We start from the raw sequence: 12213 nt of genomic DNA, 5'->3' as shown, positions 1-12213 counted from the left end.
CAATGCTACTCCTTTTAGAAATGAAAAGCCTGCAAAAGGAAGCTTGCTACAAATGGTTTGTCATTGCCACTGCAGTCACAGAGCACTGAGGAATGTCCCCACTCCAAAACTCCAGTGGGCTGAGCTATCCCTTTTCTGAGCAAGATCTCAGGTTTCCTCCATGCTTCTGTTAGTGGCTGCCTTTGATGGATTCTTCCCTTCAGTTCTCTCACTGTGACTCTCCCCTGGTCACACAAACCATGCATCTCTCAGCCTATTCCTCTCTCATCTTTCGAGTCCTGCAATTTGGGCTGCAAAAACCAATATACCAACCTATACTACCTCAGTGCCTGCCTGTTTCTCTGCCTTCCACATTGTAACCATTGCTAATTTGTCAGACCCCAGCACCAAAGGAGCAGGGTGTGAAATGCTGGGAAGAAAAACATCTTGCCTGCTCTTCTGAGCAATGTCCAAGATGACAGGATTTCTGCAAGGATAGGCCTGGGGAAGCGAGATGACCATTTGTTTCCTCCTTGGTCCTGGTGTACTTCAGATGAGGGCAAAGGAGAAAGTACAGCTATCTGTGTGATAGAAAGGGGACATGAGGAACAGGGGACACCACCCAACCACCTTGAGAATTGCTGCAGTGAAAGCAGGGTGAGATTGCAGCTTTTCAGCAGTGAGTTAATGTGAAGGCTGCCATGCAGGCTGATGTGACCCGAGTCGTCAGGAGGCAGCAAGCTCATTCTGAGACCATTTCAAGGAATGACCGTCTAGGTCTTGCTTTTATTAGGCAGAATGACAGTTCCTATTGAGAGCTGTCTTTCCATTAGACAGGAAGTCCTTTTTGCTGGATCCTTTATTATATTTTCTCATCCTCCAAACAGTTGAATTTTGCAGTGGTTTCTCTTGAGCCAAGCCAAAAAGAAACCCTAAACCCAATGCACACACCACTTTTACTCCAGGGAAGTACTAGAGGATGCCAGTTCAAGAGTCAAATCTGGGCCCAAATTTCAAAATTCATTCCTGCTGCAATTGCTGCTTATTGCTGCAGGTACCTGACCTTTGGTCCAGCTCTTTTTTTTTATATACTGCATGGGTTGGGTATTGATTTGGCCAGCAGCAAGACACATGTTCTCTCCAGTCTCTTCATGCTGAGAGCTACAATTAAAAGTAATTGCCTCTTTTTCTCCAGCAGGCAGTGTGTGGGCTGCTTTCCCTGACAGATACTCTGCAGAAGTCCAAACCTAGCTTCTGCACAGACAGGGAAATATTGCAAGAGCAATAGGCTGGCACTTCTGTGTAGTCCTAAATTTGGCATCATCCCTGCAAATAACCATGTTCTTCTGCCTCACATGTGACTACAAACTCTGTGCCAGCAGCTCCTGAGAACAGCCTCTATTGCAAATCTTGATGTCTGCCCTCCAGCCTTAATGCTCAGGAACTGCTATGTTCTGGTTGCCCATCTTTGCATGTTGCAGGAGGTCCATTAAAGCAGGTGGCTTTACTTTGTCATGCTCATTACTCTCAGTTTCCACTGCATCTCTCAGTGTAGCACTCCAAATGTTCCATGTTAAGAGTGACCCCACCATTCTATTTACAAATGTAGAAAGCAAGGCCCAAAGATGGGAACTGAGCTGTTGAGGCCGTGTGTACACTGACATATATTGGACATGAACTTTGTGTACATAGACATGTATCAAGCAACTGAGTCTGAATTAGGGGTTCAGACCTGTGTTTGATCTCTCCAGGCAACAGCTGATGTTCTTGAACTAACAATCTATGCTGCCATCCCCTCTTCACAATAAATTGCTGATTCATCTTCCTCGAAGGCAGCAATAAAAGTAGACATATACACAAAATGTTCTAAAACAGTAAGGAAAAACACACACATTCAGCTAGCTGTAGCTGTGCTGTTTGCAGGTACTTTCACTCTCTTCCTGTGTCAGTTCTGAGCTTGGGGATAGCAATTGTTGCTGTGTTTCCCAAGCAAATTTTCATCAACTGCTTGTAAGAGCTGGCTGGGCAATGGCTGCACACCCAGCGGTGTGACATGTATGGGAACAAGGCATTGCCAGGGGAAATCCTGGCCCAGGATTATCACTCTGGATATTCCTCATGTCCCTGCTGCAGGAAGAAGAGGGCTGGCAGTCTAGTACAGTATGCTGGAATTTCCAGTGCACTGTAATGCACTATAAGGCTAGTCATGACTTTTGAGCCATTTGTGTGGGAGCAAGATGCAGCTTAAAGACGTTTTGGCATTTTAGAACTAAGATCTAGTCTGGTTTTCATTCCTCATCCAACTCAAATCAAACTAGCTCAGAAACACTGGCACATGTTGAGAGAATGGACTCTGCAAGGGCTGTCTTGCAGTCCCCACATCTACCCACACTTAGAAATCCAGTGGTATTCCCAGCAGAGCACGTGGCAGACAGGATAGCTCCTACAGTAGCTTCTGCACAATTTTCTCAATGCCACAGTCATTTCTGTGGCCCAAGTGGGCAGAAGGTCAGGCCCTGCTAGTCCTGGCAAGCTCAAATGCCCAAGCAGGGTGACTGTGAGCAGGCAGTAGTTGTTGGGCAGGTTCTGACTACCTGCAGTGAGCAAGCCTTTATGTCTCTGCTCTTTCACATCCCAGACCTGACCCTGGAGCCTTCCTGGCGCATCCTCTCCCTCCCGAAAGCAGTTTCAATTATTGATGCCACTTGCTGTGTTAGTTTAGCTTTCGCTCGATGTGAAAACTTGTGTTAGAATTGTGTGTTGTAAGCATTGTCTCCACTGCCACCAGGTTGAATTAACCCAGCTGCATGAATAAATAATAGGACAGCTTTTAAAACATCTGCAAAAGTGTCAGCCTCCCTTGTGCATTTGGAGGCAGGGCAGAGCTGCCCAGGTCACAGACTCCAGACTCAGCTGTAAGTCCGGCTTTAAGACTGCTCTGCAGACTTCTCTTGGCTTCTGCAGGTATTGAAGCAGTGATGCTGACAAACAAGCAAACCACTGCCTGTTCCTGGAGTCAGGCAATAGAGCTCAGAAGTGTACAGTAGTATTTGATACTGTGGAGATACTCTGCTTTTACTCCTCACCTAAAATTCCAGAGGAAGTGCCATGCTGGTTGCAAAGCCTCTCACATGTATGGGAAGGGAAGCGGGTGAGGGTAAGTGTAGTAAAGGGCTTGAAGACTTTGGCATGTAATTTTGCCTTTCCACACCAGCAGGCTCAGCACATAAATGCTCTGAAGTTACATTCTCCTGTCCATCTTCCTACTCTGTCTTTCAATCTCTAACTGGTTTTCTTAGAACCCAGAAAAGGTGTCTGGATAGCTCACAAGTAATCCACAGAATCATAGAATCAGCTAGGTTGGAAAAGACCTTTAAGATCATCAAGTCCAGTGTTACCCTAGGACTGCCAAAGCCACCACTAACCCATGTCACTGAGGGCCTCATCTACATGGTCTTTGAACACTTCCAGGGACAGTGATTCCACCACTGCCCTGGAAATCCTGTTCCAATACCTGAGCACCCTTTTGGTGAAGAGTTTTTTCCTGATATCCAGTCTATTATAAATGCTAGCCAGTGGAAGGGAGAGATCAGGGGATTATAGTATCTGACTATAACCGGGACACATGCTTTGATAACGCTAAACTGCTCATGCCTGTCTGCTAAGGGAGATGCAGTATGTTGTTTTCTTTTGCAGAAAGAAAGGCTTCAGTCTTTGAAAGCAGGATTTATCTCAGCTATTGTTAGCCACCACCAAGTTTAGTGCCTTCTATCAATTTATGAATTCCATTAGTTAATGGAGACATATAGATCCCTCAGGAGTGTTGTTTTTTCTCAATGTGCTTGTTTAGGCTGGACATACAGCTTTTAGGTGTTTTATGTTACAGGTGATAAATCCCACCTGTAAACATTCTGAGCATCCTGCAGTAACAACCATTCTCTTTGATCCAGCATCCCACAGTAAGATCCATCCTCTTCTCTTGGGAATCTACTTCCACAGCCTGCCCTGAAGCCAGTTAGAAGGAGTCCCTGGGGATCTACCCCAGGGTTTCAATGCCTACCGGTCTAAAGAATACAGCTGTAGAGAGGTAGGCTGGTCCACTAAAGCACTGAGATGGTACTGAGTGGTTTTGTCAAATCTACTTAGCAAGTACTGCAGAAAAATCATTTTGATACCTTGAAAAAGAGGCCGAAGGCATTAACACATTCTTTCTTCATTCCTTTCTTTTGTAGTACATACTCAGATGTATTGTTTATTTCCTTTTTGTGCACTCTTCATTCTCTGCTTATTTGCTTTTGTTTTCCTTCATTCATATTTCCCTTTGCTTTAGTTCATTCTTCCCCTCCACCTGTTTCTGACTCAGGAAACGCTTCCATTTATAGTTCATTCATGAACAAGATAATGTGAGTGATGCCATGAATGGAGTCAGCTGTGCTGCTGGTACTTTATGGTTTGTGTTCAGGTCGTGGGACTTGGAAGTGCAGAAGTGACTGTTCTGATGAGTTTGCTGCCAGAGGAGGAAGAGGCAGGGATTCAAGCAGAAGAGACGTTGTGCTGAGTTGGGGGCTGGCTGTTGATAGACTGTAAGTTGCTGTTAGACACACTCTCCCTGTGGGTGAGCAGCTCTCCTGTCTGTCAAGCGTGTATTGTCTTCTCTTTCTCTCACGGGAAGTCAGGGAGAGAAAAGATGCTCTTAGGAGTGTAAGTGCAGAGCTGGAAGCCCAGCAAAGTGGCTGTGTCTCAAAGAAGTGTTAGATTCCTCTTGGACTGGCAGAGTGAACTTGACGGGTTAGCCCAAACTAGCCCCCTTTCCTCTTCTCTCTGAGGACATTACAAAGGATCAATGGGGGACTTGCATTACAAGAGGGTTTGAACAGTGCAGTGCTGCAGCTTGTGCTATGGAGCAATAGATAATGATGTGATAGAAACAGGACAGAGGGAAGAACGTGTTAGGCAGTTCTGCCCTCCTGCTGAAGGCAGAGCTGTGGCACAGATCAAATGTGAGCAAGAGCAGCTTTCTATTCTAGATTTGCGAAGGCTGAACATGTAGCTTGAATATGTCTAGATGCGCATGGAAACAGTGGTTTCCTGTGTCCTTTGGGGGACAAGGATTCCCAGCACCCATTGGAGGGGAAGAATAAGTCTGGTATAACCCTCCCCTGAGTGGCCAGTGTGGCTGGACTGGGACCAGCTCTCTGCCTTGAAAGGCAGCTCTGGTGCAAGGCATGGTACACTAGGCGATTTATTGCTTAGGAAGGAGTGGATGCCCAAGGGAGGAGCAATGTGAACTACCAACAACCCTGGGAGGGCAAGGTGACATGACTTAGCCCAGAAGAAAACAGGCAATACATGTAGTACAGCACCCCCAGGTAGAGAAGACTGGTGTGGGCCATGGTCTCCATTGTGTAGACTACCCTTACACAGGGAGGGCAGGATTGAGACACACACCCGTGCCTGCTGGTGCAAGGAATCAGTGAGTCCTGCTCACTTTTCTTTCTGTGAGCCTCAGTTAACACGTGCAGGGCAGCCTCCTCCAAGGGAGCAATTCTTCTGCAGTCTACCCTAAGCATGGTTCATTGTTCAGAATGCTCGCAGGATTAGGGAAGCTGAGAAGAGAGATGTTTTTTATTAGTGTCTTTGTGCCTTGTAGTTTTAAACTTTCCACCTGGCTGCTTCCCCCCTTGCTCCCTCCCTCAGCGTAGGCTGCAGGTTCATTACAGACACTTTTAGTTGCAGCCCAGCTCCTGCTTCGTTGTCACCTGAGTGGAAAAGCTGGAAAATAGGTCATTACACTTCAGCAAGCAGATCCCAGCCCCACAAGATACAGCTGCTTCCTGCCTTCACTGAACCCTCTCAACGCAAGGCTCATGCTTAGCCCTGTGCTAAATCCTCGCAGATATGATGCCACTATATCCACCCCACTTTGGGGGATCTATGCACTGCACCCTAGGAGCCATCCTGGCCACCTCTGAGGTAATAGCTGAAAATAATGATCCAACTAGGACCCCACTTTGGTCCTGGCACGTGGCATGCAATTCTTTGCAGCTGTGAGATGTCTGCCTGCCAAGTGCCTTAGGACAACCAAAGCTTCCCATGTATGCAGGTGGCAAAAGAGCCCTCAAACTCCACCACCTTGTTTATGGGGCAGGATGACAGCACTTTTCCAGCTCCCTGTAGCTACATAATGCAAACATCTAAAGTCCTAGTCCTGCAGGTAGTGGTCTAAATGCATCTCTGGATGCAGTGTAAGGTCAATTTGTGTGTCTTATTGCAAGTTTGTGGGGAGGAAGGAGTTGAAACAGGAGGAGATTTCATACGGTGATTACTCTGCCCCTGCTTTATTATCCTTCAGGTGTCCTGGTGGTCCTGGAATAGAGGTGTTCTGCTGTTTGTGCAGAAATGAACTCGGCACTGGTTTTGGCACATGCACATAAGCTGCTGGGTTATTGCTTGGATGCAGAGAGCCAGCCGCTCTCAGCTCAACCTTTGTCTTGTACATTGTCAAATCTAGTCCTGGGGAGCAACCTGCCCTTGTGCACGTGGTTACATTGCCTTTTACATTGCAGCCTGGGAGGCTGACAGAATCAATGTACTTTTTGCAGTATGTTTGCCAAGATATCCTGTGTCAGCTTCCAGGTTTTCTAGCTTGGAAAGTAAAGACCTCCTTGCTCTGGTTTCAGAAAGTTTCGCTGCATTTCAGGGGAGCTCTGGTATAGGCACCACAGTACATTCAGAATGTTAATGGGAGTCTGTACAGGAATCTGAGGTCAGGAAAGGCAGCAAAACTAGAAGACACCTAGAAGAGGAGCAGAAACATGGCAGCCCCTTGGCACAAGGCTCTTTGGCTCTTCCAGTGGTCTTTGCTGTGTCAAATTTACTCACAAAAAATATCAGGCAGCTGTGATCCACCATTCTTTCTGTCTAGCAGCAGAAAGCAGCAGCATATCTGGTAGTTCCTCTAGGAGCTGTTGACAAAGAACAGGTTTTGCCAAATGGAAGCAAATAAATCAAATGGAAGCCCATGCTGACTTTTCTTGAGTCAAACTTTCTTCCTAATGTGCCCTTCCTGCCTGGTCAGCTTTTCTCAGAAAGCAGGACAGGGGGCATCACTCTTTGGATTCCATTCCTTCAGATGAAAGGGACTCCCAGGGTTTTGTCTTCCAATTTACAAAGCAAACCAGCATTTGTCAGTCCGTGAAAGAAACTCTCAAAGAGAAGCTGGGCATAACTCTTATAATTCTGTTTGAGTTTGAAAAGAGCTATAAGCAGCTGCCTTGTCCTACTTGTCCTAATAAAGGCTTCATGCTTTCTGTATCAGGGACATTGACTTTATTATTTGAGATCTGTACACAAAGGGAAGGATGTGTTATAGCAGCCTGCATGGAGCGGGAAGGATTGATCCGTGAGGGAGGGAGGGAAATATACACAATTTAATGCTGGTGGATTGGGGTTACTTAGGGGGACCTCAGCAGGTCTCACTGGTGTGGGCAAGGACTCTGTTTTCACATGTCTAGAAGCAGACAATAACAGCAAAATCACTGGGTCAATGCTGAGAAACATCACACATTGGCAAGTATTAAAAAATAATAACAGAAGTCCAACTGCAGAGGTGGTTGCAGCTGTGAACACAGTAATGACTAACCAGAGAAAAACTTTTCTTACTATCCAAGATAAATTCCAAGAAGCAGGAAGCCTTGATGTCAACCCAAGGGACATGTGAGTATAAGAGTGAGAAAATAAAGATAGCAAAGGAAGGAGGTGGGGGGGGGAGTTTTTGCTGTTGCCAGTCCACCTCTTGGGGAGGAAGATTTCATGTAAGATTTCCTATGAAAGCAGCCCCATTGATTCTCCACCCTTGCTACTCAGCAGTTGTTCCCTCATTTTGTTTATATGGAGTTTGTGGAGGCACAGAGTTCATGTTTCCTAGTTGATGATTCCAGCCTTAGGAGATACTGAAGACTCTGTTCAGCCAGAGCTCTTGCTAACTTATTCTGTGGGTGTCGCTTCAGTTAAGCAATGATATTTGAACTCTTGATCAATGAGGGAATGGAGAGATGCCCCTGAGCATTTGAGCCCTGTCCCTCACACAGTTGAGACAGCATGCATCAGATTTTCATTATAGCAAGGCTGCACATGACACAACCTAGCTCACAAAGTACTTCCCAACAGCCTGCAGCAAACTACAGCACTCTAGGAAAGACCAACAGACATGTCCCCAGTTTATCACAGAAAGGAAGAAGGAAAAACTGATGACAGCACATCCCTTGATTAGCAGTGGGTTGCTTGGGAAAATTTCCAGATAATCCTAGGAAATAGAAAGATCCAGAATAGAACTAATCCCCTCCTCCTCTGTTTTCTGTGTACCACTCCTCATATAGTCCCAGGCAACCTGTATTGGGGAAAAAGTCCTCCTAACCTCAAATTTGGGGTCAGTTTATCTTTTACAACATGAGGAAACAAACCAAAGACAATGCAGAGGATGATATAAAGGCAGGGGGAGGGTGGGTGGGAGGAATAGCATTAGCATCCAAGGTATATAGAAGCAGAAAATATGAAGTCCTTGAAATTTTAACACACTTGTAATGTCAAGGTGATGCCATATGATTGAAGATGAGCAAATTAGTAACTTCACATTTAAGGAAGGCTTTAAAAATTGGGATTTTGGCACCTGTTAATTTCTTGGTCTGACAGAATGTCAGCTTTGAGAATTTCTTTATGGGAAAGAATAATGGCAGACAGGAGGGTAAATGGTACATACCAAAGCTAGTGGAGAGTAGATTAATTCAGTGTCTTTGTTAAGACAATAATAACTGGTTTTCTAGACAAGGGACATGCAGAAGGTAATTCTAGACTTCACCAAAGCATTTGACATGAGAAATTGTTAGTTGAGAGTGGAATGGCTAGAAATTAGCAGAGGAATCATAAACAGGGGAGAGAATTGCCTGATGCAGACATTAGTGCCTACATACTCTGCTGCAATGGGAAGCTGAGCCTAAGGGAGGCTATGAGCAGAGTTTTCTGAGTCTAGGCTTTTGATTAATGATTGCAGTATGACCTGGACACAAAAGTAGGAATATGTTAACAAAATGTGCTGAAGCCACATGGGGAAGGTGCTGTCATTGCAAATGACTGAAATTTCAGGCGGTTACAATAAGAACTAGATTATTTGACTAATACAGAGAGCAAGAACTGTATTGGTAGGTTTTGGAGACTAATGGTAGGACTTCTATAAGCTGAGAATGCTTAGGTGGGAAACAAGAGAGGTGGCATCCCTTCTTTGGGTATCTAAATTGGCTGTGAATTACCAGTGTGCAATGCATCACCATGAAAGGAAAGGTGATGATACCAGATGTATGAGGTGAAGGATCTCTAGCAGATAACAGGGAAGCATGGCACTGAAGTATGGTGGAAATTAAAAAGATTGTGTGGAATGGGTAGAAACGTGTAAATGAACAGTGGTTTATACAGAATTAATTGGTAGGGGACTCCTAGTGTTTGACTACACGGGCAGAGTTTTATCCAGCCTTGATATTTCAAGCCATCAGATGCTGCAATGTTATTTCTGTACAACAGCTTCCATTACCTATTTTCTCTGAGCTGGCTTTGGTCTTTAAAGATATAATGAATGTTGCTGCTGCAGTGGTTGAGTGGGAGTGAAGATGCTATGAAGGTATGGGCTACAAATTGGGATGTATACTGGACAGAATGGAAGATGAGGACAAGTGCAGGAACAGCTCAGTGAGTAGAGATAAGAGAAGGATGGGGAAGCAAGTAGCGAACAAGTGCATGTGCTGAGTGGAAGGGAGGAATGGACAATGTGTGAAGGATTACCAGATGATAGGAAAGGCAAAAATAGATGATCTAAATCTATGTTGATATTGGTATCGATATAGATGTCTAAATATCTGTATCTATACGGATAATTATCAATATGTACATATATATACTTTGTATATATAAATATATATCTTGTGCATGGTATGATATATGTATATATCATGGTATATACACACATACATGCATATATATATCTCTATATATATTTAGATACAAGAATTGCTTGCTTGCTGTAGAATGCAGGAATCACTTGTCTGAAATTACTACCCATTATAAGTGTGACCTGGGCAGTGTAGTGGTGGCTCAGGGCCTTTCCCATGGTATTTCCCTTGGGAACTGAGCCTTGGTAGTGCAGTGAGCAAACCTGCCTTGCATCCTCTGCAGGAGGAGGTGCTGACGAAGGCTGTGTTCCTCTCCCACAGCTGCGTGGTGGACGAGATGGACTTCTCAGGCATGGAGCTGGATGAAGCCCTGCGGAAATTCCAGGCACATATCCGTGTTCAGGGGGAGGCGCAGAAGGTGGAGCGGCTCATTGAGGCTTTCAGGTAAGAATCAAGGGAATGAACCCTGCAGCCCCACTGCTGCAACCAGGTGAAAACAGAGAACACACCCAAGGCAGAAAGCATGCAGCAGCCATGGAATGAATGGCCAGGAACCTGCCTTCCAAAGAAGGTGATCGCAGAGGAGCTTCTGAAGCAGGGAGTCTCTGTGCCAGTGCTGCAGCAGAGCCATGTCCTTGTCAGATGTTCCATGGTATAAAGGGCTCAAAGGGCTGAAGTGAGGCCAGTCCCGACATGTCTGCCAGCAAGAGACTCCCTGTTCATTGGCAACTCACAGGAAGAGCAGTACTGGGGGTTGCAGAGATGCTACACTGCTCCCTAGGCACATCCAAAGGAGTGCTTTGCCCTTAGCAAGGCAGGCTGGAGTAGACAGCTCCTATATTACCCTAACATAGTGATACCAGTCCTCTCTAGTCTCACTTGCTTTTTTGGTTCCTGAGAACAAGAAGGCTGAAGTTTCAGCGGTCTACTTCAGCCGTGGTGGATAAATTTGCCTTGAGAGAGAAGTTAGTTCCTTCTCATTTGTGTGAGAGGTGGAGTGAAAGCAGCTTGATCCACTTGCGATGAAGCTGTTGCCCCCCTGGAGCAGAGGACTTCCATGTTCCATGTTAAGTGTGTGCATCCCTCCTGCTGCAGCCAGAGGTACTGCATGTGTAACCCAGATGTGGTCCAGCAGTTTCACAACCCGGACACCATCTTCATCTTGGCCTTTGCAATCATCCTCCTCAATACGGACATGTACAGCCCCAACATCAAGCCTGACAGGAAGATGATGCTGGAGGACTTCATTCGCAATCTTAGAGGTGAGAGTCCTACTTTGGGTTTTTTGCTTTCTTGTTGCTGTAAACTCTGCCTACGTGAAGGCAGCAAAACTAAAGTGAAGCTGCCTTTCTCTAGGGCTGCTGCTGCTCCTTGTGAGCCAGACATGGAGGGCCCTTTGAGGTGTCTTGTGGAATGCTGGGCAAGAGGAAAATGTAAGCTTTGTTTTCTGCAGAAAGCTGTCCAGTCTTATCAGAAACCAACCATTTTCCTTGAGAGATGGGTTTCATCTTTTAATAGATCTCAATGCTTGGAAGCAGTCCATTGCATTACATTTTCCTATTGTTCAGATCCATCCTTCTTAGACCCTGCTGGATTGTGCTAAACAAGCCATTCGTCTCCTTGCAGCTTTGAATACATAAACACATTTTCCTTCTATTCAGGCTAAATCTTCCCCTTCTTAATTGCTTGCAATTACTTATAGTAACTGTAGGCATGACAGAGTTCAAGCATACATTACCTCTTTGCAGTTTCTGATACATCAGTTCCCCAAATCAATTTTCTTCTGGTTTTCAAGGTCAGTCCTTTCCATCCTGGTAATAGGTTTCTAAAAGCACTTTTTCAGATGTGGTCACAGCATACTCATATATAGAGCCACTGCCTCCTCCTCATTTTCAGAGCTGCTAATGCAGCTTAGTATTGTTTGGCCTTTTTTACATCATGTCTAGACAAACTGTTGTTTGATTCCCCAGCCATGTTCACTCCTAGGTCAGTCATCTTCCAAGTGTCTCTTCCTGCACATCTGCAGCTCCCTCAAGTTTTCCTAGTATAAATTGCTGTCTAGATTTTGAACTTCTGTGGGTTCTTTGTCCTGACTGCTGTTCAGAAGGTGTTGCTTCAGCCTCCCACACCTTCCCCAATTTGTCATCCGCTCTATATGAGTATAATGAGGCCCCTTTTCAAGTTATTTCCTGAAATACTGAATAGGGCTGATACCTGACATCATCCCCTCCCCTTTGTTATTACAGCTGATAGCACTAACTGAAAAGGGGTATTTTACATTAACTTACACTTAGAG

At 45.3% G+C, this 12213-nt stretch overlaps 1 protein-coding gene across 5 annotated transcripts in view; it reads left to right on the top strand.

The window, feature by feature from the left end:
- IQSEC3 (IQ motif and Sec7 domain ArfGEF 3) overlaps nucleotides 1–12213 on the top strand; it is a 101850-nt gene that overhangs the window by 75263 nt on the left and 14374 nt on the right. For all 5 annotated transcript variants that reach the window (XR_008974733.1, XM_057427935.1, XM_057427938.1 and 2 more), the window contains exons 6-7: nucleotides 10239–10361; nucleotides 11013–11179. Coding sequence is in view for 4 of the 5 variants with exons in the window: in XM_057427935.1 (XP_057283918.1) it covers nucleotides 10239–10361; nucleotides 11013–11179 (290 nt within the window). In the remaining variant the exon portion in view is untranslated. The remainder of the gene's footprint in view (nucleotides 1–10238; nucleotides 10362–11012; nucleotides 11180–12213) is intronic.

The sequence above is a fragment of the Pezoporus wallicus genome, unplaced genomic scaffold (genome assembly GCF_028554395.1).
Source record: "Pezoporus wallicus isolate ANWC-B61680 ecotype Strahan unplaced genomic scaffold, APGP_CSIRO_Pwel_v1 contig_2908, whole genome shotgun sequence".
Taxonomy (NCBI): domain Eukaryota; kingdom Metazoa; phylum Chordata; class Aves; order Psittaciformes; family Psittacidae; genus Pezoporus; species Pezoporus wallicus.
Note: the sequence above shows the minus strand (reverse complement) of the source record. Positions and strands in the feature narration are given on the sequence as shown.